A 24,206-nucleotide genomic window follows, 5' to 3' on the forward strand; every position below is an offset into this window, starting at 1 on the left:
AACTCTAATCCTGTTCTCTGGAATGGGTGCAAATTCTCTAAGTTTTCCAGAAAGGCAAAGTGAAGTTTACCTTGAATTCTTCCCAACTGTGTCAGTGCAAAATCACACTGGAAAAAAACATAAATTACAAAACCTGCAAAAACGGTGAAACACATGTTTTGCACACAATGAGATCTTTACTGATCAGTGCCGTTTATAGAAGAGATACTTTAAACTTCCAGAGGTTAAATAGAAGAAGTGGATTTCTAGAAAAGTAATGAAATCTGCTTGAAACACCTGTTACTCTTTTAAAAAAATTTTAAAGGAAATTTTGTAGTTATGTCAATCGTTGCGTTCCGACTGCCCTAAACGCAAGGTGAAAACGGCTGCATCATTCTGTTTCACTGAGGATTTCACAATCCTCAGTGAAACAGAACAATCCTCAGTGAAACAGAACTGCCTACGCACGTTTGTTTAAAAACAGGATGTAGGGAATAAGGGAAAAGTATCCAAGACGGATAAAATGTAGGTTGTGGCGAGGCGAGCCAGGAGCGCTCCCTCTGCCCGTCCGGCGGAAGGAAGGGCCCTCAGCGTCACGGCCACGGCTGCGCACACGGCGCGGCGCCGGGCTGCCCCAGTGCTTTTCCCTGCTTCTCCTGCCCTTCCTCCTGCTCCTTCCCTTCCTCCTCCTCCTCCCCTCGGCTCCCATGGCGGCGAGTGACACGGAAAGGGCCCAGCAGCAGGTGAGCGGCGGAGGGGGCGGCGGGGAAAGCGGTGACTTCAGGGGGCTCCGTGCCCGGGACTCCGTGCTCGCTGTAGCGCGCCTGCACCGCCACACTTCAGGTGCTTCATTTCTAGTGGAAGGCACTTCCCCGGTTTTTCTTTATGGGAATTTGCTGAGTATCCGCTCCTCTTCAGGGCGAGCTTAGTGCCAAACCTTCGGGGTCTTTCCCCTGCCGGGGTCCGACCCAGCCAGCCAGGAGCAGCACCCGATTGGGAGCTGCAGGGAACGTGTTGGCATCTGCTCCCTGTCACTCTGCTAACTTTGTCACTGCTGGGATGACAGGATTATCCACAGAAATTCAAAAGCTGTTGTGTGTGTGTGAGAACTGAGCAAAGGTTACTTACCAAGTCACAGGGCCAGTTAGGTTGGAAAATACTTCTGAGATCACCGCGTCCAACCTGTGACCGAACACGGGCGCCATGTCAGCTAGACCAGGGCACTGAGTGCCACATCCAGTCTTTCCTTAAATCCCTCCGGGCACAGTGACTCCACCATCTCTCTGGGCAGCCCATTCTAATGTCTAATCACCTCTCCTGTGAAGAAATTCTTCCTAATGTCCAACTTAAACCTCTTCTGGCACACCCGAAGTCCTGTGAATCAGAACTGTATCCCCAATACTTAGAGCCTTCCTGTGCAGTGAATCTTGTCACATCTGGCAATGAGTTGTAGAAGAGCAAGACTTCAAAAAGATGAAAATATGATTGGCACACAAAGTTGTGTGGGTTTTTTTTGAGAGATATTTACTTTTGCTTTTTTTTTCTTTTTTTTCAGATTGATGAAATTGAAGCCCTTTCATCGATCTATGGTGATGATTGGTGTGTTGTTGATGAAGATGAAAAAATCTATTGCATTAAGATTAGTGACTGTCTGGATCAACCAAAATGGACCCTTTGTTTACAGGTATAGTGGTGGTAAGAAGTTCAGCACGAATTTTGCAGTTAGACTGATGCAGGTGAAACCCTTTAAATATGGCTTATTATCTACAAAGATGATTAAGAAGCTTTTGGATTGGAGTCTGTGATAAGACTTTTCAGTGATTGTTCCTATAACACATTGGTGTGCTTGTGATATATTTGGTAGTTGCATATTCTAATTCCACACCTAACCAAAGCATTTCAGTGTATTTCACCAAAGACTAATTTCTGAAATACTTTTACATTGACTTTGTGCCTCAGTGAATCTACTGCAGTTGCATTTAGATTTGCTTTCTGGAAAGTGTTGAGACAAAATGAAATTTGGATCAACTTAATTGATCCAACTCCTTACTTTATGTTTTCAGAACTGAAAGTACTAAGTTTACTTAGTGTAAGAAGCATGGAACTGTCTACTTAGGGAAGTGTGGTCCCACTTATTTAAGTCCAGTAACCATGTGTGTAGTTTCTTTCAGTTTTTTTTCTGTTTTTTTTTTTGCATTCTTATAAATTGCCCCATGAAACATAATTGTATGCATTACCATTATTGGAGTTTTAAATGTAGTGTTTCTTGTAATTCTGTAGGAACATACCCAGCTGCTTTCTTCATTTGTAACACTAATGTAGTCCTGGTGCTTGACATCAGAGTCCTTAAGTGAAGCTCATCTAGCTGAGGGTGGTCCAATGAATATATATCCTGAATTTTTTTCAGGTGATTTTGCCACCAGGATATCCAACTGCAGAGCCACCTATTTATCAACTAAAGTAGGTGAAGTTTTCATGCAAACATTTGTGTTTTATGAATTGCCACTGTTAATTGTTTTCCTGTAAGTGGAAATTTAGTTAAAATACTCCTTGAATTAAAGTATAGCAGTGATGAGGGATGTTTCCAGCAAGGATAATCTATTCTTTATACTGCTTTTTCCAAGATGTTTGCAGCTGGAATCTTGATGGTTGGCAAAGTTATATTTTCAAGGTGTTCATCACATTTATTTGGGAGTGTTGGAAGCAGCATATAGCACAATTTTCATTGCATTTCTTTTCATTCTAGTGCCCCTTGGCTTCGAGGACAAGATTATACGGAACTAGCAAATAGCTTGGAAGAAATATATGTGTAAGTTTGAGACTGTGGACTATAGTAAAAGAAGACAATGTATTTTCAGTTTCTATCTGTTCTGCACTTGAATGTTAAAACACGGGATGTGAAAACCCTTGGTTATCTTAGAGCATAAGTGGCATAGCAGTCTTTCTTAAAAGCTAAGGGATACATAGGTTTTAAAATAAACACATGCAGAATCTCTTAGCTGGAATCTGGAACATCGTGGACTGTTTATTAGCTCAGTGTGCAGCTAACTACAAGGCATAATGGGTGCATGAGAATAAACAGCATTTAGAAATACTCAAATGACATGATTTTGAACTGCCATGAAAGTGGAGTAGAAAATGTAGTAATTTTATATGGTTTATTTATTTCTTTTAGATCCCCAAGATTATATAAAACAAATGAAATAAAAACATAAGGAAGCACAATCATGCCCCAGACAGTGAAATCTGAGCATCTTGCATAAGAAATGGTTTTTTAATATCATAAGGAAGAAAGCACTTGTTTGCATAAGGGTTTTTTACTTTTATTAACTGGGTTTCTTAACTAATTAAGCAACAGATCATTTAAGCAAGTAAAATTTAATTTGAAGAGTTAAAAATGTACAAGGAATTTAAGTGAAAAGTTCTGTGTGATCATACGGTTGTCCAGTAAAGCAAGGACAGAGGTTGTCCTTAATGCTGTCCAGATTCAAAGGATTTGATGGAGTCTCTATCACAGGTAGAGCTGCTGGTTCTTTTTTTGTTCCCCCCTGTACAGTCCTGTAGGCTGTCAAATTGTGCTGGTTCAGCTCCCTTCTCTCTATATCAGCTGCTGGTCAGAGCCCTTGCTGGTCTGCTCTCACTTCTCTTTGTTCAGCAGGAAGTGAAAGTGTTTGTACTTTAGGCCATATATGTACTTTAGGTCATTTTAAACTGTTAGAAAACCTGGAGTAATCACTGACGTGTGCAGTACTTATGAAAACCTTTTATCTACTGATTGTCTAAATGATGGTCAGATGAACAGAGATACTCTGCATCATTTACATTGTGTTTGACCAGGTTTCTAGTCCCTAGGGATCTAAGTTGTGTAATTCTGCAGTTTAAACCAACATGAACTATACTGTCAATCACTATGGAAAAAATGGATATTTATAGATCACAAGTCTGTTTTAGGAGACACAAAGTAATTTACAACTATTCAGAAACTGTAAGTGGGTGATAGTTGGACAAATTGCTGTTTACTTTTGTAAAGCAGGGAAATTTTATTTCTCTTCTAGTCTCTCTCATTCCATGACTTAAAAAAATGTCTTCAGATGTTAAAGCAGTGCTTCTGTACAATAAGCTGTGCAAAATCAGGGTGTTGAATTGTTCTGGACTCTGTCTGGATTTTGAAGTGAGAGCTACAAGTTCATAAAATCCTTATTTTTGCTTGACTGTTATTCTTAAAATATGTATGCTTATTTGAATTTGATTGTTTCCAGCAGTAGTGCTGTATACATTACACAAAGTTTAAATATATAAATTTTGTTACTTACCTAGTGCCCAGATGGTGGCAGTAAGAGTAAAAATTAATGAGAAACCATGAGATATCTACGGCCCTAAATCTTTAGTTTTGTTTCTTAGACAAACATGCACAGTTCATAACCATTTGAAATGTGTTTTGAGTTGTTTGGATCGTGCTGCACATAAAGGAAGCATTTATTAACCCCTAACATGCCGATATAAAATGTGTTAATCACATCCTCCCTCAGTACCTTAATACATACCTGTGCCCCCTGAGTGAAGCCTCCTAGGCTTAAATCTTTTTCTCCCCGTCCTATAGCACTGCCTATTACCCAAACTGTAGTGTTCCCTTCCAATGCTCCGCTGACCTACTATCACAGTCCATGGATAAGTTTTTCACCTAGTGAGCTACTGAGACAAAACTTTACACAAGCTTGCCTAAGCTCTTTATCTTCTATCTTTTATCTTTATCTTTAGCTTAAGTTCAATTTCTGTGTGTCTGAAATCTGTATGTTATTTTATGTACTTTCCAAGTGAAATTAGCAAAAGCGGTTCTTCATTTACCATGACCTTTTACTTCCAGACAGAACCTTGGTGAAAGTATACTGTATTTATGGGTGGAGAAGATACGAGAAGTTCTGGTAGAAAAGGCACAGTCTTCAGATCCAGGTACTTCAGAAAATACATGGGGCTTTTATTTTCCTTCTTTTTCCACTGCAAAGTAAGACTTCAGTACAAGTTAGTTTAGGCCCACTTTTGAATTGGATCTAAATATCAGAGAACAGTCTCCTGTGTCAGGGCTTATTGTTTTACAGTGTCCCTTTTTAAAAAACAGTAGGGAAAAGAAGGTGGGGGTGGCCTCTGAACTGGAGCAAGGTCTGCAGTTCTCTCAGGAATGAAATTATTTGCTTGAAAGGACAGTGCTGCCCACAGGTACATTATGCATTGCCCTCCGTTCTGCAAAGGATTATTCATGCCAGTAATTAATTTCTGGTGTTGAGTGCACTGTTGGAGGATTGGGATTCAGGAGAAGATAAACTTCAGTGGACTATGCAGACAAATGAGCAAGTATTCCATCATTTTACTTTTCTGTCCTTCCATTTACTTTACTGTATTGGGGTGAGAAGTGCATTATCAGTAGAGCTGCAGTGATTTTTCTGCTGTTATTCTTAAAGATTTTGTGTAAATTCACAGTTGTTGCTTCAGAAAAATGGTGGGGGGTTTTGTGCATTAAAATTCTAAACTGCTATGAAATGTGAGTGATATGTGCATGCACTGTGGCAAAAGGAAACAGAACTACTTTTCTCTGTCAGGGGTGTTATCTTTGTCCTGTGAAATAAAATTCTGAAGAAAAAAAAAATTTCAGGGTTGCTTCATGGTAAGGTTTAGTGTTCGTCTTTAAATAAACTGTGCATTTGTTGCTACATCACAGACATTGGTTAAGTCATTCTTCACTGATGTGACTAAAAGAGTGGACACTGAGAAGTGAAAATTTTACTGACAGTATTGGAAGTTTGGGTATTTTGACCACAACCTTATGGCTTCCATTTTTGAACATGCTTTATCACTCTTCTGTTTTTTTATGGAAAATACTTATATTATAAAACCTGCATCATAAGCACATCATAGGCCCTCTAAATAGGAATGAAACTGTGATCTATTAATTTGGCTCTAAATCCAGATGTCAGAACCCTGTATATTTCCTCCTTTGTTATTGACTATTATTTTTTGGACTTTCTATGCATGAAGGAAAACAGGATTTTTGGAATCCCAGAATACTGGAAGCATGTTGAGATAGATGTTTCAAATCTAATAACTTTTTATCTAATAGTTTTAAACCCTCATGACGTAGCATTGAGGAACAGCTCTAGATTTTCCCCCAAATGACCCGTAAATGACTGGAGTTTTTGTGAAATATCAGCTCAATTTGACCCCTAAATTCAGGTTAAAGGTTTTTTCCATTAAACATTTTGAATATTTAATGGAAATAGTAAACATTTTTGTTCTTTTTTTCTTAGAAATACTGTTACTCAGTATTGAAACAGAAGGTCTTATGGAAGCATCCCATAGTATGAGTATATTATTTTTTTATTCTCAGGGATTTTTAAGTTAATACTGGGCTGAGTACTTTTGAATTTTGTTGTAATTAATGTTCCTATTCTGCATTTAAAAATTTTTAATGTCAAGCTATTTTAAGCTGAGAAGCCAGAGACTTTTGAGAAAAAGAGTTTGAAATTTTGTTTTACTTGTCTTGCAAAAAATGTGTGATAAATTCTACTACTTGTATCTTAATAGAACCGGATATAAGGAAAACCACTGAAGAAGTTGATGAAGATGATGGAGATGATTTTCTCCTAGACTATCAGCCCATTCAGGAAAATCAAATAAAAATGTTAAATTGCATGACATCTGAAAATCAGGAAGGTAAAAAATATGTTCTTGTTAATTCTGTTGAAATAATTTAAACGAGACCTGAAGATTCTGCTTTTCTACTCAGTTTTACAATAAAATTAGTGACAATAGATTTAATAACAGTCATTAAAATATGCAGTATATTTTTGGTGGATTTGTACATTATTTTCTGTACTTCACTTTAATAAGTCCCTTTTTTTAAAGTTGAGACATTCTTTACTTTCGTAGCCACATGCATTGTTTCTGTCCTCTTAAAAGAAAAGAAACACTCCCTTGTTTGTGACCCATAGATGAAGAACTGCCCCCCATACATCATGGAAACCCAATCACAGATCGAAGGAGCACTTTCCAGGCACATTTGGCTCCAGTGGTGACAACCAGACAAGTCAGTAGAGATCAGTTCTCTTTTTGCCTGTACTTTGAGCTTGACAAAGTATTGCTAGAATACTTGGGATTTGCCAGATATGTTGGTCTGTCTGTACATCTTTCTGTCCTAATACTGTCTGAGTAGTCATTGGTTTCTCACTTTTACTATCAGCTGAATAGTGAAGTAAGAGCTCTTCTTCCTGCTATTCTTTACTACTATGTGCATTAGATGGAAGAGAATAAGAACACTGTAATTTGACTTCTGGATGTTGTCAAGTTTATCATAAGATGTTTGGAAGTTACCGAGTCTATCGTGTATTATTTGGAAAAGCTAACACATAAAATGTGTTTATATATGTTTTCCCTCCTTCAGAAAGGAATTCTATTGAAAGACACACTTGGATCATGCATAAGTGAATCTTTATTATGACCTAATTGAGAGGGCTTTGGAGCTTCTTTTGTACATCACTTTCCATCTGTTACCATCAGCCTCCTTTCATCATCCCTTTTTAGTGGGGAAACTACTGTTCTTTTCTTTTATTAACTCAAAGTTAAACCTTGAGAGGACTTTTCTCTTTCTTTTTATACAATTTTAGGGTTTTTTTTAAGAATTTTTAGGTAAGGGGTGGTGTCAAGTTCCAGGTAAGCTAGGTCTATTACATACTCAGTGGCTATGAAAAAACACTGACAGGTTGACAGCGTTTTTAGGCTGATTGCTCTATACAAAAGCTGTAAGGTTTGAAGCCATCTGTGTTTTGTTTTGTTTTGTTTTTTCTTCCCCCTTGATAATTTGCTTAATATGGACATAAGAACTGGTCTCTAAATCTCAGCATCCTTCTGGAGCACTTTTACCTTTCAAGTTCACATATACTGTATGTTCATGTAGGGTTTTGTGTAGGAACAATCTTACTCACAAATCATGATAAAAGGGTGAGAGTATTTTAAAATGAAAAAGATACATTAAGCCAATGATTCCCAGTTCTTCCCTTTCTAAAGTAAGTGTTCATTTATTTTATATATATATCTTAAAGACTCACTTAAAAAAATACAGCTGTAGCACAAAAATTGATCTTTAAGGTACGTTTTTAGGAACCAGGTAGCTGGGAAATAAGTAATGTCAAAGGTGATGATCATTTCATATGAATTATCCTTTAAGTCCCTTTATTGAAACTTACTTTTTTTAACATACTGTCCATGTTTATGAAAGTGTATTAAGTAATACGAGTTGTCTTCCTTCAGTGTTCAAAGTAAGGAGAAGATAGATATCTGAAGCAATATTCTCCATTAATAATCAGATTTTTTTCATTGAGATATCTTTTATTTGAGGGGATTTTTGTCAGCTGAATTTCTTCAAGAAGAATTGGAAATAGCACAGTATAGCTAGGCAGATATTAAATATGTCTATTGATTACTCCTCTGAGACATTTATTTTTGAATGGAAGGCAATTTACTTGCCAGACATGTTTTCCCAAGCTTTCTGAACTTCAGTAATGTTTTGTATTATGTACTAAAATGATGTCTTAATCAAAAGCTCTTCTTTTTGCTAGACCATTGGAAAGGGTTTAATGATTGCCAGCTTGTTTACTTAGAAACATATGACGAACTGATTTTGGTAAATGTTTTGAATTTGGTATTTCTTAAGAGAAAAGAGATCATAGACATGATGGGAATATCTGCTTTCTGGGAAATACTGACACTTTCAGGCCCCTAATAGGATGTTTTTTCGTTTTACTGTTCTTTCTGTGAAGTGGAAATGATGAAAAAAAGCATGTTTGAGGGAAAAGGAAAAACTTGAAATGTAGTAGGGCTTTGTAAACATCACATTTTTGTGAAATAAGTAAAAGCAGTGTGTAGTGGGAATATGTATGTTGTGTTCTATTCCAGCCTAACTTTATTGTTACAAAAAGTAAGCGGGTGCAATTGATATTTAATACTGACTAAATATATTTTCTGGATCTTACTGTCTCTTGTTTAATAAAGCAATGTGACACTTCTAATCTTGAGCAATAATATGAATGTACACAATGTAGAAATTCAAAGGACAAGCTGTTTTCAGTATCCCAGGAAAACTGTTTAAAACAAGTATGAGAAGACTGAGAAGCTGCTTCTTGAGTTACCAAACATTTTATGTCAAAGCATAAAATTGTTTCATTGTAGTATTAGAGAGATGTTTGTTTAGCAGTGATATTGAGAGGGATGTATGAAATTTTTGTTATAAAAGGAAGGTTTTTCTGTTGTTTTTTATAGGTTAAAAGAGTTCTTGAAAAATTATATGAGAATAAGAAAATTGCAAGTGCTACCCACAACATATATGCATACAGGTGAGATACAAATATTGATATTTCACTTTACTTTTTAGTGTTCTTTCACAAATGAGTGCAAGACATGAGAAAGAAATTCCTTTCTGTTAAATTCCTTGCTATTAAAAGAAATTCCTTGCTTTTGGGAGTAGGTTTCTTATTTGTATGGTTGGTGTTGCAGGTTTTACTTTGAATTTGAGGTCAAGAAAGTAGGACATACAGTAGGAAATAAGATGGTGAAGCAGCATTAGGAATAGAAAAAAAAGTGATTTGAACATTTGTCGGTATACTTTTGTAGTATGTCTGAGCATGGAGATGCTACATCTTCTTGAAATAAATGTGTTTTTATTTGGGTGAAGTAACTTCTTTTTCCCCCCAAACTTATATTTAGAAATAGCTGAAAATGTTCAGTTGAAATAAGAGTTGAATCAGAAAGCCTGATGCAGATAGCTGGCATATGAAGTTTCAGCTGAAATACGAGAAACTTCAGTGATTATGAGAAACAGGTAAAAATTAGTTTGGCAGTCACCTGCCTCTGGCAACTTTTGTGAACATAGCTTATGTTCACATAGCTTATATGAAATGAATTGGTCTCAGTCCAGATAGCAGTGTAGGTTTTCTGAGGAATTTAAGTGACAGTCAAAGGGAGGAACTGTAGGGACCAGTCATCTAAAAAGCATGTACAGATGCTTATCCATTCATGCCCATCCTGCTGTGATCCTAATAAAACATGAAATGAGAGCAAGTGAAAGCTTATTTTACCAAAAAGTAAATGTTTCTACCTAAATAAAAAGTTTCTGTGAAGAGGGCATTTCTGTTCTCACAGATGATGATCTGGGTTCCTTCACTGATATTATCCAAATCCACTTAAAAAGAAAAAAAGTCCCATACTTACTGCTTTCTCTTTGTCATCTAGTACTAGAAGCCTCTTTCTTATTGTGTCACCTGTAACTAAGTTCAGAAGTTAGGAAATAAGTTGGTAACAAACCAACTTATTGGTCAGTAGACCTGTGAGCGTGACTTATGGAAAATTAGGCCTGGGCAGCTGTCTTTTTTATGAAACAATACACCCAAAAGTTTACTGCAGTGCCCCATGAAGAGAGAGATAACATGGAGAATCTAAGGGCAAATTTCAGTAATAGTTTCATACAAAATAGTTTCAGACAAAATATTCATTTTTATTTTAGATTGATGCTGTTTCAGTTGCTGCTGAAATACAGACATAATTAATTAATAATATTTTTGTCCAAGTTCTTCTCCTAGGTGTATACCATTATTTGAATCTGTATCTGGTAGAGTTGGTTTCAGCTAGATGCAATTATTAGACTAAAAACCTGGGTATTTTTCTATTTAGGGACTTTAAACTGGTAATGACTGGAGTTTACCTGAAGTAGCTAAAGTCTGTGTAAAAGCTTCTCAAAACTTGTTCTACTATACAGATAAACACTTGTGGTTTACCCTATGCCTCATCCTGTTTTCATGGAAATATATGTAATAGAGAATTAGAATTGATACACACGTGTATGAAAGATATGAGACTTTATTAATCATGTATAAATATTTGTTGATTGACATTTTAAAATCTATTTAATATGTTTTTTTTCTTGTATAGAATATACTGTGAAGATAAGCAGACGTTCCTACAGGATTGTGAAGATGATGGAGAGACAGCAGCAGGTGGACGTCTTCTCCATCTTATGCAGGTTGTAGAAATTAATCTTTGGCTTTTGGAAATCTTGAATTTGTATTTATTTTAAACATTACTGCAATGTAAATAAGCTTGTAGAAGATTTGTTTAATTTTTGCTCTGCTAGCAGCCAGCCAGATGATTGCTTTCTCAAGGGGAAAGGAAAAACACAGACCGTAGCACTTTCAAGTCTCGGATCATAGAAACAAGTGATGTTTCATAGGTGGCAGTAATAGTTTGAATGGGTTAAAATATAACTGAGTTTTAAGTCCTGTGCTTCCTGTGTGGTGTAAGGTTCACAGAAAATGAATACTGGGAGAAGCTGACTCACAGTATAACAGCTGACCTGTGCACAGCCTTTCATGTGGTTCCCTTGAGTAGGCGTAATAAAGAGACATCAATAAATGAACTTGCAGAGTAGAACTTCAAATACAAAAGGAGTGAAGGAGCTAAGCTCTTTTGATAATTTAGTCTGTTTTGTTGTGCTGTTTCTTGTCCTGGGTCCTTAGCCCTCATACTCACATGTTACTACACTCATATATATTTTAGTCTTCAAGTGTTGAAATAATATTTGGCAGAGGTGCTACTGAATGTGACTGAGTTGAGATGGATAAATTTTGGTTCATGATGCAAGTCCTAGTAAAACCATAATTATAGTAGCACAACTACAGGAGACAGCTGGGTGTATCTTAATGCTGTGCCTCAAGTCACTTAGCTGTGTGAGCAGACAAAATATTCATTTTTATTTTAGATTGATGTTCCCTTCACTACAGGAGTTTTATTTTCCTGTCCTTTTCTTGTTTGAATATTCTTTTGCTTATTATGTTGCACTCTTATTCCTGGAAACATTTCTTCCCCCCTGAAATTTCTTTTTTTTTTTTTTCTGCAAAAAAGGTAGTTGATGGAAACATTTTGACATTTTTAATTTTGAACTTTTTCGAACTTCCTAAATAACTCAAACGAGACTTGGGAAGGTTAAATAAATAAACAAACTTAGGTTATGTAATATATGCAAGTATATGTGCTAAGTGTGAAGACGTTATTGTTATGAAAATAATGTAAAGATACAATTTGGCAGTTGCTGTACCTCAGTTTGTTCTGAGATTATCAGCTTTTTCTCAGCGTGTTAGTGCATACTTTTGAAAGTTGTCTAGGCACTTAATATTCCATAAAAATCCAGTTCAGAAAATGACATGAATGTCACTTTCAAATGTGAATGTCCGTAAATTGTATGGATCATCATTCTCCATCAGTAATCCTAGTTACTGGGAATATTTCTGTTCTGGAAGAATAGTAAGATAAGGATCAGAAAAGTTCAATTTTCAGCCATAGGAAAATATGAAAGTAGTGTATGGGCTGATTTCTGGGTGTTCATAGAGCTTGTAGTTTTTTTGTTTTGAGTTCTTACGACGCATGGGTATGAAAAATAAGTGATTTAAAACATTTATTGGTGCTGAACTTACCAGTTTTTGTTGTTGTTGTTTTCATTTTTTTTTTTTTAATAGAAATTAATCTTGTTTCAGATAAGACCAGCATTTCAAAATAGCACTTTCTGGTTACAAGAAACTGTATTTTAGATTAGTACCATCCTGTTTACTGCCAGGAGTTGTTATACATATACTTTATAGCCAATACATAAATGTAGAGCAGAAAATTCCTGTCACAGAACATGGCCCTAGTCCTTTTCATTTTAAAATTCTAAGAATATTTCTGTTTTCACAAACAATGATTGACTCTTCTGAAAGTATTGTTCAAATTAGTCAGATATCTGTTTTTTTTCTCCTTAACAGACATGATTAATGGTTGTTAACATGCACGTATTAACAACACTAGCTTATGGCATTTTATATATCCATATGTATAATGTCTGTGGTCTGACTGTTATTAGCCTCATCCACCAACACTTCCAAAAATGTGAACAGACAATAAGCTTAGTGACAGAGTAATAATTGATCAAACCAAAGAATAAGAAATGCAACTCAGTAATTTTTTAAAATAAAAGACCGTTTTTGTGTTTCAAATTGGTGTCAGCAGTAAACCAGGTTCAATTAAAAGATAACAACTTTTATTGCTTTCTTGTATTCACAGATTTTGAACGTCCACAATGTGTTAGTTGTGGTGTCCCGCTGGTATGGAGGTATTCTCTTGGGACCAGATCGTTTCAAACATATAAACAATTGTGCAAGAAATGTACTTGTAGAGTACGACTATGTACCATCAACGGTATGTTTCATCCTTCCAGAATGGAGACCTTTACATGTGAACTTGTGTAACTTTCCACTGTTAGATGAAGCCAGAAGAAAAGTAATACAACCTGTGTGAATGGATAAACATGTCCAAATTTTCATAAATTTCTGTGAAATATGAATACTGCTCATATTAAAAATAATTCTCATGGGTAACCTTGGGAGAATACTTGTGGTTTACAAGAATATGTTTTAAATTTTGCAATGCATGTTTTCATTTCAGGAAGAATCATCTAGACAAGCTGGAAAGAGTAAAAAGATAAGGAAGGAAAACAAGAAGAGAACAGACCACTAATTTGTTTTTAAAAACTTTAAAATATTATTTTGCACATATTTATACAAAAAAACCCTGGACCTTAATTGCTTTATCTTATAGAATGGACATGTTGTATTTGGAAGAGAATTCAGTAAAGCCATAGATATATTTTCATCTTGTTTTGTGATTTCTTCTGCCGTTCTGAAGTAGAACTTAGACACAAATTTTCTGTTTCTTACACATATGAGCTCCTTGTTATGAGGAAAGTGCAGCATCTGAAACCATTGCTCCATCCCACCCCTTCCCACCAAACAACAGTTGACTAATTGAAAACTTTTCAATTTCTCATCAGAAGATTTCTCATCTTCTCCATTCCTAGATTCAATGTCTTACATGTCTTGTATCTGAGAGTGGGACTAGAGTCATTCATACACCAAGTCACTTACAAAGTTTTAGATACTCTTTTGTGAAAGGAAAGCATGGGATTGAGTGTGGTGTTTGGAGTGCCTGGTCCTGCCTGTGCAGTTCCTGATCAGATGCTAGATAGGGGCTGCTTGGTGACATATGGAAGACTGAACGTGAGCAGTGAGCTAAGAAAAGTGATGAAACTACTACAGAATTTCTTTGATGATTGTTCTGTGATGGTTGGCACACCAGGAGCCTGTTGAAAAGATGAGAATTTTGTGTTGCATAATTAAAGGAACCAGTGAAATAGACCATACAGTCAGTGAGCAAAATGAATCCCCTGTCCTTTAAAATGTCTGAAAATGGACCATCAGAGTGGAAATGCATTTTTATTTTCACACGATTTCTTTCAGAGAGAGCATGAAGTACTGTTTAATTGTCTTGTGGACACTTTTGGTTAGAGAAGTTACAGTCCCTTCCTATTTTTGTTTGCAAGCATTTCCTAAGTTTAAACTTCCTGTATTCTAAGAAGTAGTAACAACAAGACAAAGAGATTACAAAAATGTCTGACAACAACTCTTAACTTTTAAAGTTCTGCTGGGACATTATTTTTAATGTTAAACTGAAGCAGCAGTTTTAACCATTTTTGTTATCTAATACTGTTTGATAACAGTAAGACATACTGCTCACTTGTGAAAGAGTTACAAATGTAATTACCTGGCAAAAGAAAAAAGAATAGAAGGATGATATAATTCATTTATATTCAAAGTACAATTGCCTGTCATAAAAATATGTCAACAAAGAACCAGGAAAGGGTGGATAGTGGCTTTTATCTTTTTGGCTACTCTGTTGTAGTATCTTTTTATTTTCCTGGTTTTGCTTTGTTATTCTGAAAATGCATCAGGATTACAACTGAACACAGATTAGCCATTACAGCGTTAGAGTTTCCTACAAGGTAGTATCAGAATGATTTTCTTTTTCCTTTGTGTCGCAAACCTAAATGAGCAGACAAGAGTTTATATCTGCTCTCTGACTGGGATGCTTCATTAGCTGAGTATCTTCTGAAGAACTGCTTGGTGGTTTCACTGTCGAGCATTTCCTCTAAGTGTCCTGCATGCATCTGAACATCTTCCATGCTTAAATAGGAAAAGTCACATTCTTTAAATCTTAACTTTTAAAAGTGAAGGTAATTGTCTTTCTTACAGCACTGGACTGTTAGTAATTTCTTCATATTGCAGGTAATTCAGGGTGTGGTTCTACTGTTTAGTATGTGTTTAATGTGGGGGAAAGAAGGAAGATAAAGATGAGACATTTACTTGTGGATCCTTTTGGTGTGTTCATCTTTGCTATACATTTATTGCCTAGCATGTCTATTTCAGTAAAAAATGGAAGCAGTTTAGTACCTGCTTCAATATTTTTCTAGCTAGACGTGTTCTAGACTGATTTAATCCTTGTCATAGCCACACACAGAGAAAAATTCTGCTAAAAGCTCATGAAGTGGATCTCCTATCCAACTTCATATGTGTAGATGACTTGCAACACGCAGGCTTTCCAAGAGTTAAGTATTTAAGATTTCAAGAAGTCCAGTTAGATCTAAGATCCAATAAGAAATTTTGAGGGAGGGAGGGAGGGAATGGGAATACAATTAGGCAGCTATATACTCCTGGAAAGCACTCTGAGATTTAAACCATGTGGCAAGGGCAGCTGGTTCTCATGAACAACAGTGAAACTGCTCAATTTTGTTTTGGGGCTTCAGTATGGCTAGCAGAAGAAAGGCCACTGGTATTACTTAGTAATAGTGCCACAGTGTGTTCTCTGCAGTACCTGGACACAAAATAAAGTTAAACCAGTTATGGACATACATGCTGTGAAGATACTTGCATGGATAATAAAAGTTTTGCATTTTTGTACTACTGCCATTCAAACATTCAGTAAAAGCACTTGGCAAACACTAATGAATTTGTTCCCACAACAGAAGTGAAGACATGACAGCCAAGGTTTTTCAAATTTAAGTATTTAAAATTAGACACCAAAGTGTTTTTAGAACCCATGAAAAAAATGATTGAATTTTTACAACTGTAGAATACTCACAGCTCTCTGTAAGTGGCTTCATTACTCATACAAAATATAAGCATTTGTGGAAGACACACGATTTTTTTCCATCAGTGTGGAAAGAAAAGCCTCATTCTGTTAAAGTTAATTGCCAAGCTCTCATTCTCATTCAGGGAGTTTGTATTGAGTTCCTGGGTTCTGAGGAAACAGCAGCTGGTGATGTGTCACTGAAGCTGCTGCTAAGTTTTTTGAAACTGATTTCAGTGAGGCTTTTGAGCTGATCTCTGAGGGTTGGACCATTACAGGTCAGCTGCTCTGGTAAGTAACTGTATATATACCTATTTACATTGTATCAGTTTTCAGCCCCAGAGTGCACAAAAAAGAGAGCAGCAATAACAAAGTTGTCCATGCCTTTCATCAGCAAAAAGTATAAATATATAGAGAGGGACCAAAGTCTTGCTGAATTGCAACAATGTCAGATAAACAAGGATGAAATTAAAATGTAGTTTAAATTCTCATTAAGATATGTACGCAGGTTGAAGAAAAAAAAAAATTAGAAAAAGTCGTATATAATGCTAGCAAGAAAAACACATCAGGAAGGGAGGGAGGAAAGCAAGAGGAACCTCAAATCAACCCTACTGACCTCCACAAATAAGGATCATGTTGCTTAAAGAAGAACTTGCATTTTAAAATATGAGCTTGAAAAAACTGTATATTTCTTAATCAGAACTCTGCTAGAGTTCTCCTTTAAGAGAATCTTAGGAAAACTAGATTGATCAAGCATCAAAAGCTTTTTATTTTTTCCCCTCCTGAGAAAAATTTATCTTGGATGCCTATTGGATTTTTGATCCATCCTATTTTCACTCCTTATAAATCTCAGCCTTTTGGATAACTTTGCCAGATACAAGTTCCTTCCCAGACTGACCTGACCTGGATAGCCACCATGCACAACAGCACTGCCGAAATTCCGCACGCGGCTGCGACGTGTAACGAGACTTGGCCCACCCAGCCTCCAAGCTCCAAGTTCTCCCTGGGTGTGTTGGTGCTTCTGGCTTTCCTCATGGTGCTGCTGTGTCTGGTGACCATCCTTGGAAACATGCTGGTGATCCTTGCTTTCATTATGGACAGAAACCTCAGGCATCGGAGTAACTATTTCTTTCTGAATCTTGCTGTTTCTGACTTTGCAGTGGGTAAGTCAGAGCTGTGGAGCCATGTGCTAATTGTGTTGTCGGACTCTTAGGAGAAGCCCTGGTGTTTATTTTCTGTGTGTTTTCTTCTGAGAGAACCATTTTCCAGCTGTGTCTGGGGCAAGGATGGGGAATGGTGGAAGCTGCATGAAGTATTTTAGCAGCCTATTATTTTTTAGAAAATAAAGGATGCTTTGTTAGGTAAGCAGGTACTGTTTAATATTTTAGCACAAAATACTATCGTGGGAATTTTATGGACTAACAAAGAATGGGAGTTGTTTGTGAAACATTTTGGCTGAAATTTAGATAGTCTAATCAAATACAGCCTATATAGTCTGGCAACTTTTGCATACATGGTCAATATCTTCTATTTCAGTCTGCTATCACACAACATAGATCATCACCTGACCTTTGTGACTAAATAGCGACAAATGCTATTTTTAAGCATTTTGCTATATATATATATATGTATATAGAGACTCTATGTATACAGAGTCATACCTTAGGAATATGTGTTTGTATAGGCAAATAAAAAATTACAAATAAAACAATTCCTAAGAAGTTTGATGCTACATGTATATTTATACATAGGGACACATTTAGTTTTGAAACTTGTACTTTGAAACTTGTACTTGAAACTTGTACTTGGAAAAAGTACAATTAAAACAGGAGTGTGATGTTCAGTTGGAGACTGAACTATTGCAATATTCTGTGAATTGCTGGGTGTTTTTGCTAAAAGCCTTGGTTAAATTATTGAGTGTGTAGAAGGATGGTTTTAAATAGTTGTGGCTATTTAATGAAATCTGTGTTCTGACTTGTCATATCACAACAACTTATTTTTTTTTAAGTACACTTTCAAGAAGTATACTGAAAGAGCAGAAGAACCTTTTTTTAAATTTTTTTTGCCAGTGTCAGAAGTTCTGTCAGGGGCACAGCTTCTAACAGTCCTATCCTTGTGATGTCCATATCTCCTTGTATAATGTTTTGATACCTCCCTGCATATGTTTGATGTCTTCTTCCAGCTTATTTCTGCCTTGTGATGCAGAGCTCTTGCTGCCTGCTCTCCAGTTACAGTGCTCTGGAAAAAAACAGAGCAGTGAGCAGAAAAACAGTGGACAAACTGGTGTTCTCTCATCTGACTCACAATCTAGCATCATATTGAATGAACACTAGCATCTAGCTGAGGAATACAAAGTAAATAACATTCTCTGCAAAAGAAGGAAGTACAGCTTACTTGGCATTACGTACTCTCCATAATTTTTTGTTTTATATTTACCTGAATGTCTAGTTTTTAATTATAAATTGTGTTAAAAATGCTGCCTTTGCCTCAGTTTGACTTTACAGTCAAACTGATTTGTATTTTTGTAGCTATATAATTCAGATTCGGGGTATGCCTAAATTATCCTTACTTTCTTCTTGATCTAAATTGCTAAAAGCTTGCAGAATAATTTGCTTATTCTTTTAACACATCTAATCTAGCTGCTTTTGACATTCAGCAATTTTTGCTTTGTCTCTGTGCTTCTGGACCTATAGCTGGGTTTGAATAGAGATCTCTTGATTCTTAGTAGAGGGAGAACAATAGGAACTGTAAGATTTTTATGCCAATGGAAATTCTCAAGATACTCTTACAGGAGTACACACTATTAGGTAGTAAATCTAAAGCTGAAATTACTTTTTTTTTCCTGATGTGAATGTTAAAATCTATAATGTTTTGCTGAAAAGACAAAGTGCTAATTGCACTGTAAATGCAGTGATTCCATTTTGTTGCAGCCTTGATGCTGTTCACTTGATTTCTACATCCCAGTTGACTGCACCATTAGTTCTTCAGCCTCCCAAGGCTGTGTTGTGATTCTGTGTAGGGTGATCACCTCAAAATCCATTAAAATGAGGTCATATTGGCACTTTCACAACATTTGGATTTAGCAGCCTAAATTTAGGTAGCAATGGGTGTGGGTGGGTCACTCATGTGTTCCCACAGTCTGGTGAGTTGCCATAGATGGTATCCTATCAGCTCACCCCTGAAGGTGGTTATTATCAAGATTTAAGATGAGGAGAAAGGTTAGGCTGGGTTTATTTAATTAACTGTGCTGATCTTGTCTGATCCTCAAGATCAGATCATACAGTTTTTAAAATTAGTCTGAAACTGGTATTTCTGTAAGAAGTTAACTTCTGGAATGTTTTCCGACACATATGCTTCTAAGAGGATGGAAGCATGGCAATTGGATAATTTGTTATAGAAAATAGTGGATTACATTGGGGGAAAAATGCTTTTGTTTGTTTTAATTTCAGCAGATAACACAAAAGAGTGTTTGATTCAGCAGGGTAGAGCAGTCAGCTGCTCCTTCTTTTAGCAGGTGGTGTTAATTGGATAGGTAACAATTATACATCATAAACATGATGCACCTTTCAGAGGGGTATTAATTATAATAATGTGACTAGTACCAAGTTTGTAGTAAAGGTTCTTTGGTTGCAGGATAATACAAAGCCATCTATGTGGCAATTCCAGCCCCATATTGATCAATCTTTTATCAGATACTGCAGAAATACTTCTCTGCTCTCATGCAGTGCAATGCTGACTGACGTGTGCATTTGGTTTCTTTTCACAGGTGCGTTCTGTATGCCGTTGTACATCCCTTACGCCCTGACAGGGATATGGCACTTGGGAAGGAGCCTGTGCAAGCTCTGGCTGGTCATGGACTATCTCGTGTGCACAGCTTCAGTGTTTAACATCGTCCTTATCAGCTACGACCGTTTCCTGTCAGTTACAAAAGCTGTAAGACTAACATTTCTACTTATTGCTTTTTATATGTTGGGATTTCTATAGAACTCAGAGCATTTCACAATTGACACTTTAAGCTAAATGGTGCTTTGTTATTGGTACCATTTTTTAATAGAGAAATGATGATGCTTCAATGTTGCATTGGGACTTAGGACATTGCCTTGCTGTGATTTCAATGTTACCTTTGTGCCACCTGCACTAGAAGTTATTTAATTATTCTACACAGGAGATGGGAAGGTCTAAGTGGAAAAGAGACAGTAGGCATGTGGAGAACTTGGGCTTTGGCCATTAGAAGAGTTGGTGGTGATGAAAACTAGGTTGAGTCAAGGATGTACTTAGGCTTGGATAAATAAATGAGTAAGAAGAGTGTTTGGAGAGACAGTGAGATGGACTGAGTGAAGACCAGATGAGGATCTGAATTACTGCAGGGGGTGATTGACATGTGCTGACAATGAGCAGTTGAGTGGAAACTGATCTCTTGAAGCAAAAAGAAGAATGAATCAAAATATGTGGAGAGGTAAGAGATGTTTCTTGAGTGTTGTTGTTCTTCTGTTTCAGAAGATATCCAAGGAATCAAGTAAGAAATACTGTCATTCACCATTTCTAAGCTCTACTTGGTGTTTGGCCTTAGAATCAGAGAAAGGTTTGGAAGAAACCTTAAAGATGATCTGGTTCCAACCCCCTGCCATGGACAAAGACACCTTCCACTAGACCAGGTTGCTCAGAGCCCCATCCAGCCTGGCCTTGAACACTGCCAGGGATGGGGCATCCACAGTGTCTCTGGTCAACCTGTTCCAGTGCCTCACCATCCTCATAGCAAAGAATTTCTTCCTAATATGTGATCTAAACCAGCTCTCTTTTTGTTTAAAGCCACTGCCCCTTGTCCTATTTCTGCTTGCCCTTTGGATCCTGGAAGGCTGCAGTCAGGTCATCCCAAAGCCTTCTCTTCTCCAGGTTGATGAGTCTGCTTGCTTCAATGACATGTCTCATATTAGACTGGGAGGTTCTCATTTGGGAGATGCTGATACAATGCCTAATCACTTTCTCTTCTTCCTTAGTGGTGTGGTTTTTACAGTTGGTTTTTGGTAGTTTGTTGGTTTTGTTTTTTGTTTTTTGTTTGTTTTTTTAAGCTGAAGAGTAAGGTATAAGAATCCCTGTATTTAAGACATTAACGAAGCTGCAGACCTCAGAATAAGAATAATGTAAATTAAAAGGGCCTCTGTAACCTAGCTGAGATCCATGTTCTTGTGCTATTGCTGATGGTCTTCATTTACATGATCACATTCTGGTTTTCTTCTTTAGAGTATAAGGATGGAGTGAGTCTAGGAATGTGTAACAGGGCTGTTATCCAAAGAAAAGACATCATGCTTCCTATAGACTTGGGATCCACCTCTGCCTCTGCTGCAAAGCTAGCCTGCGGCCAGGTTCCAGTCACTCCAGACTTAACAATTTGTGAAGCTGTGCCCAGCTTCCTGTTTTCTGCTTCTAAATTGAACTGCTTGTCTTGCACAGGGTAGCAAATTCACTACTGCAGGTCTGGAGCTGTGCACGGAGCTAATATGATGCTTTAAGATGTAGAGGAGTCTGAATCTTCAGGCTACACATATTTAAAACAGAGAATCCAAACTAATGTGCATAAACCTGAACCATTGCTCTGATACTTGCTGGTGAAATAGGGACAATGCCCTTTGTGTGCTGTGTGGCTGTGAAGGCACCATACATTATTATTTGTGTATCATGCGCTCTTCTAAAGAACAGTATAGGAAGCTGATGAGGAAGGCAGCAGTTCTGAGGAAAGCCTGAGATGCCAAATGTTGAACAGTGTAGAGGAAATAAAATTGTCCAGCTTTTAACTTATCTTCTTGTGCTATGAAGGATGGACGAGACCAAGAGTACAGCTGGCCTATTACAGGGTGGGCTTAGCTCTTGTATTTCCTAACCTTGGATGGTTTTCTTTTAATTCTTGATATGCTGTCTGGGTAGACATAAAAGCATCAAGATTTTCAGTAGTGGATGAACTGTTTACAAGGTAAGGCTAACATTAAATTAGAGTGATTCAATAAGGCAGGGGGTGTTATTGTATATGTCTGGGATAGATTTTTCTGCTATGGCAAGAGGAAACAGTATGAAAAATTATATTGTCTGGTGTTTGCAGTTTCACATGGCAACCTGTCTAATATAGAAGGCTTCTACTTTTGCTGGGCATGTAGGAAGTCCCACAGCTGCTTTCACTCTCTGCTGAGCCTGGGCTGATGAATCATAAACCTATTTCTTACTAATTCCTCATTGTTACGTTACTGTGTAGTGGAAACAAGCTATGTCCTTTCATACCTGGAAGCCAAACGTTAATTTACCCATCGTAATTTCTGCTCCTCTCCTATGTCCAGTATTAAAATAAATCACAGAGCTGCAATGCAAGGAGAACAAGACTAGCAGTTTTTCAGAACCTTACATAGTGAAGACATTCTAGATATCTGGGAAATACAGAACAAATACTATATTTGGTTTGATTATGTATGTTTTTGTGACATAATTTTTCCCAAAATGTTGTCTGAATATGTGACATGTCCTTTTTCCCTTACAGGTATCTTACAGAGCCCAGCAGGGAATACTGTCCAGCTCTGCCATCAAGATGGTGGCCATCTGGGTCTTAGCATTTCTCCTGTACTGCCCAGCCATCCTGCTTTGGGAGCACGTGGCCGGACGCAGCGTGGTAGAGGTGGATCAGTGCTATGCTGAGTTCTTTGACAACTGGTACTTCCTCCTGTGTGCTTCCACCCTGGAGTTCTTTGTGCCGCTGCTCTTGGTGACCTACTTCAACGTGCACATCTTCCACAACATCCAGAGGCGCCAGCGGTGTGGCAGCGTGCAGGACTGCGAGCCTCCAAGGAGCAGCAGCCTGTCCTGGAGGTTTTGTGGCTTGCTGAGGCCAGGGGCATCATCTCCTTCATCAGAAGCAGAGGACAGTGATTCATCACTAACGAGGTCATGGAGACCAGCAGTGGTGGCTAATGGTCCATTTCGAACAGAAACAAGTTCTACGGCTTTCAAAAGGAACTTTTCTGCTTCTTTCTCTTCAAGGACTGAATCAAAACTGCAGCAGGACAAGAAAATAGCGAAGTCTCTTGCCATAATTGTCTGTGTGTTTGCCATTTGCTGGGCCCCATACTCTTTATTAATGATTATCCGTGGGGCCTGCCAAGAAAAGTGTATCCATAACTCTCTCTACGAAGCAACCTTTTGGCTTTTGTGGATCAATTCTTCTTTGAACCCATTTCTTTATCCTCTCTGTCATATGAGGTTTCGAATGGCTTTTCTGAAGATATTATGTCACAAAAAGTTTGCAAAATTGAGATCTGGTAACATGCCTTCTATTTAGAGAGGTAAAAGAAATGTCATACAGATAAGGTTCTTCTGTTATTTAGTGATACCTTTTCCCATGTATGGTCGGCATGAATAGAGAAAAAAAACATTTGTTTACTAATGACATTGTTTAAGAGTGCAGTAGTGTTATGTATTTGCCCTGATGTTGCTAATTTTCAGAATCTCATTTTTGGTTTTGCTGGTATGATGCTAGATTAATTACTGTGTAGTGCATTGAAAAGAATAATAAGATTTGCGGGATGTCCTCTTGGTTTGTGAGTGTGAGGTATAGTATTTTCCTTCTCTTTTTTTTTCTTTCCTTTGTTTAATACATAGAGCTGGCACTGTGAAAAAACTCTGCTCTTGTTATCTCCATAGAGAGTCACTGGAGGGAGATTCCTGCTCATGTATGTGTTGAATTAAAATTTATGTCCTATTTATGAACCTAAAGCTGTCAGTAAAGAAGCAATACCGCTACATTTTTAAAAGATTGTAAAAATACAGAAGCAGTATATTTTTATTTCATAAACTATTATGAAGACAAGAGAGTGCCCCCTCCTTGTTATAATCCCGACAATGAGCAATATGCAAGTGAACGGACTGCCTAACCTGCCATGTCTGTCCTTTTAAAGTTTTAACGTAGTTTGTACCTGGCATTGCAGGACAAAGTACATGTAAATTAGTAATTCTGAATGACTTTCAGAGAATTAAATTCTCCATGCTATGAGAATTTTGAGATTGGTTATCAAAATTATCAGACATAAGTGGTTGTTAGTCTTTTCACTCGTGCTGTTTTTTTCACATGACAGTGGCTGCCTCTTCAGTCATGCTTAAATGATATTTAGTGCCAGATCTGTGCACTATGTGATTGCCTAAAAGATAGGCCAGGCTTG

At 37.2% G+C, this 24,206-nt stretch overlaps 2 protein-coding genes across 3 annotated transcripts; both read left to right on the forward strand.

Moving 5' to 3' along the window:
- Nucleotides 1-6: 6 nt before the first annotated feature.
- On the forward strand, nt 7-13,701 carry IMPACT (impact RWD domain protein). 2 transcript variants are annotated; one of them, XM_053964341.1, is made up of 11 exons: nt 7-722; nt 1,535-1,663; nt 2,387-2,439; nt 2,726-2,788; nt 4,844-4,929; nt 6,556-6,684; nt 6,963-7,057; nt 9,286-9,359; nt 10,951-11,041; nt 13,114-13,248; nt 13,495-13,701. In XM_053964341.1, the coding sequence occupies exons 1-11, from the start codon at nt 687-689 to the stop codon at nt 13,564-13,566; spliced, it is 963 nt and encodes a 320-aa protein (XP_053820316.1). In that variant the 5' UTR covers nt 7-686; the 3' UTR covers nt 13,567-13,701. The 2 variants fall into 2 exon arrangements, with proteins under 2 accessions (XP_053820316.1, XP_053820323.1); XM_053964348.1 differs by lacking the exon at nt 2,387-2,439 and having other exon boundaries at nt 8-722.
- A 3,190-nt stretch (nt 13,702-16,891) lies between these two features.
- Nucleotides 16,892-23,876, forward strand: HRH4 (histamine receptor H4). Its single transcript, XM_053948521.1, has 3 exons — nt 16,892-17,174; nt 19,778-19,944; nt 22,535-23,876. The coding sequence occupies exons 1-3, from the start codon at nt 16,928-16,930 to the stop codon at nt 23,327-23,329; spliced, it is 1,209 nt and encodes a 402-aa protein (XP_053804496.1). The 5' UTR covers nt 16,892-16,927; the 3' UTR covers nt 23,330-23,876.
- The last annotated feature ends 330 nt before the right edge of the window (nt 23,877-24,206 follow it).

Source organism: Vidua chalybeata, chromosome 1 (genome assembly GCF_026979565.1).
Source record: "Vidua chalybeata isolate OUT-0048 chromosome 1, bVidCha1 merged haplotype, whole genome shotgun sequence".
NCBI classification, from domain to species: Eukaryota; Metazoa; Chordata; class Aves; order Passeriformes; family Viduidae; genus Vidua; species Vidua chalybeata.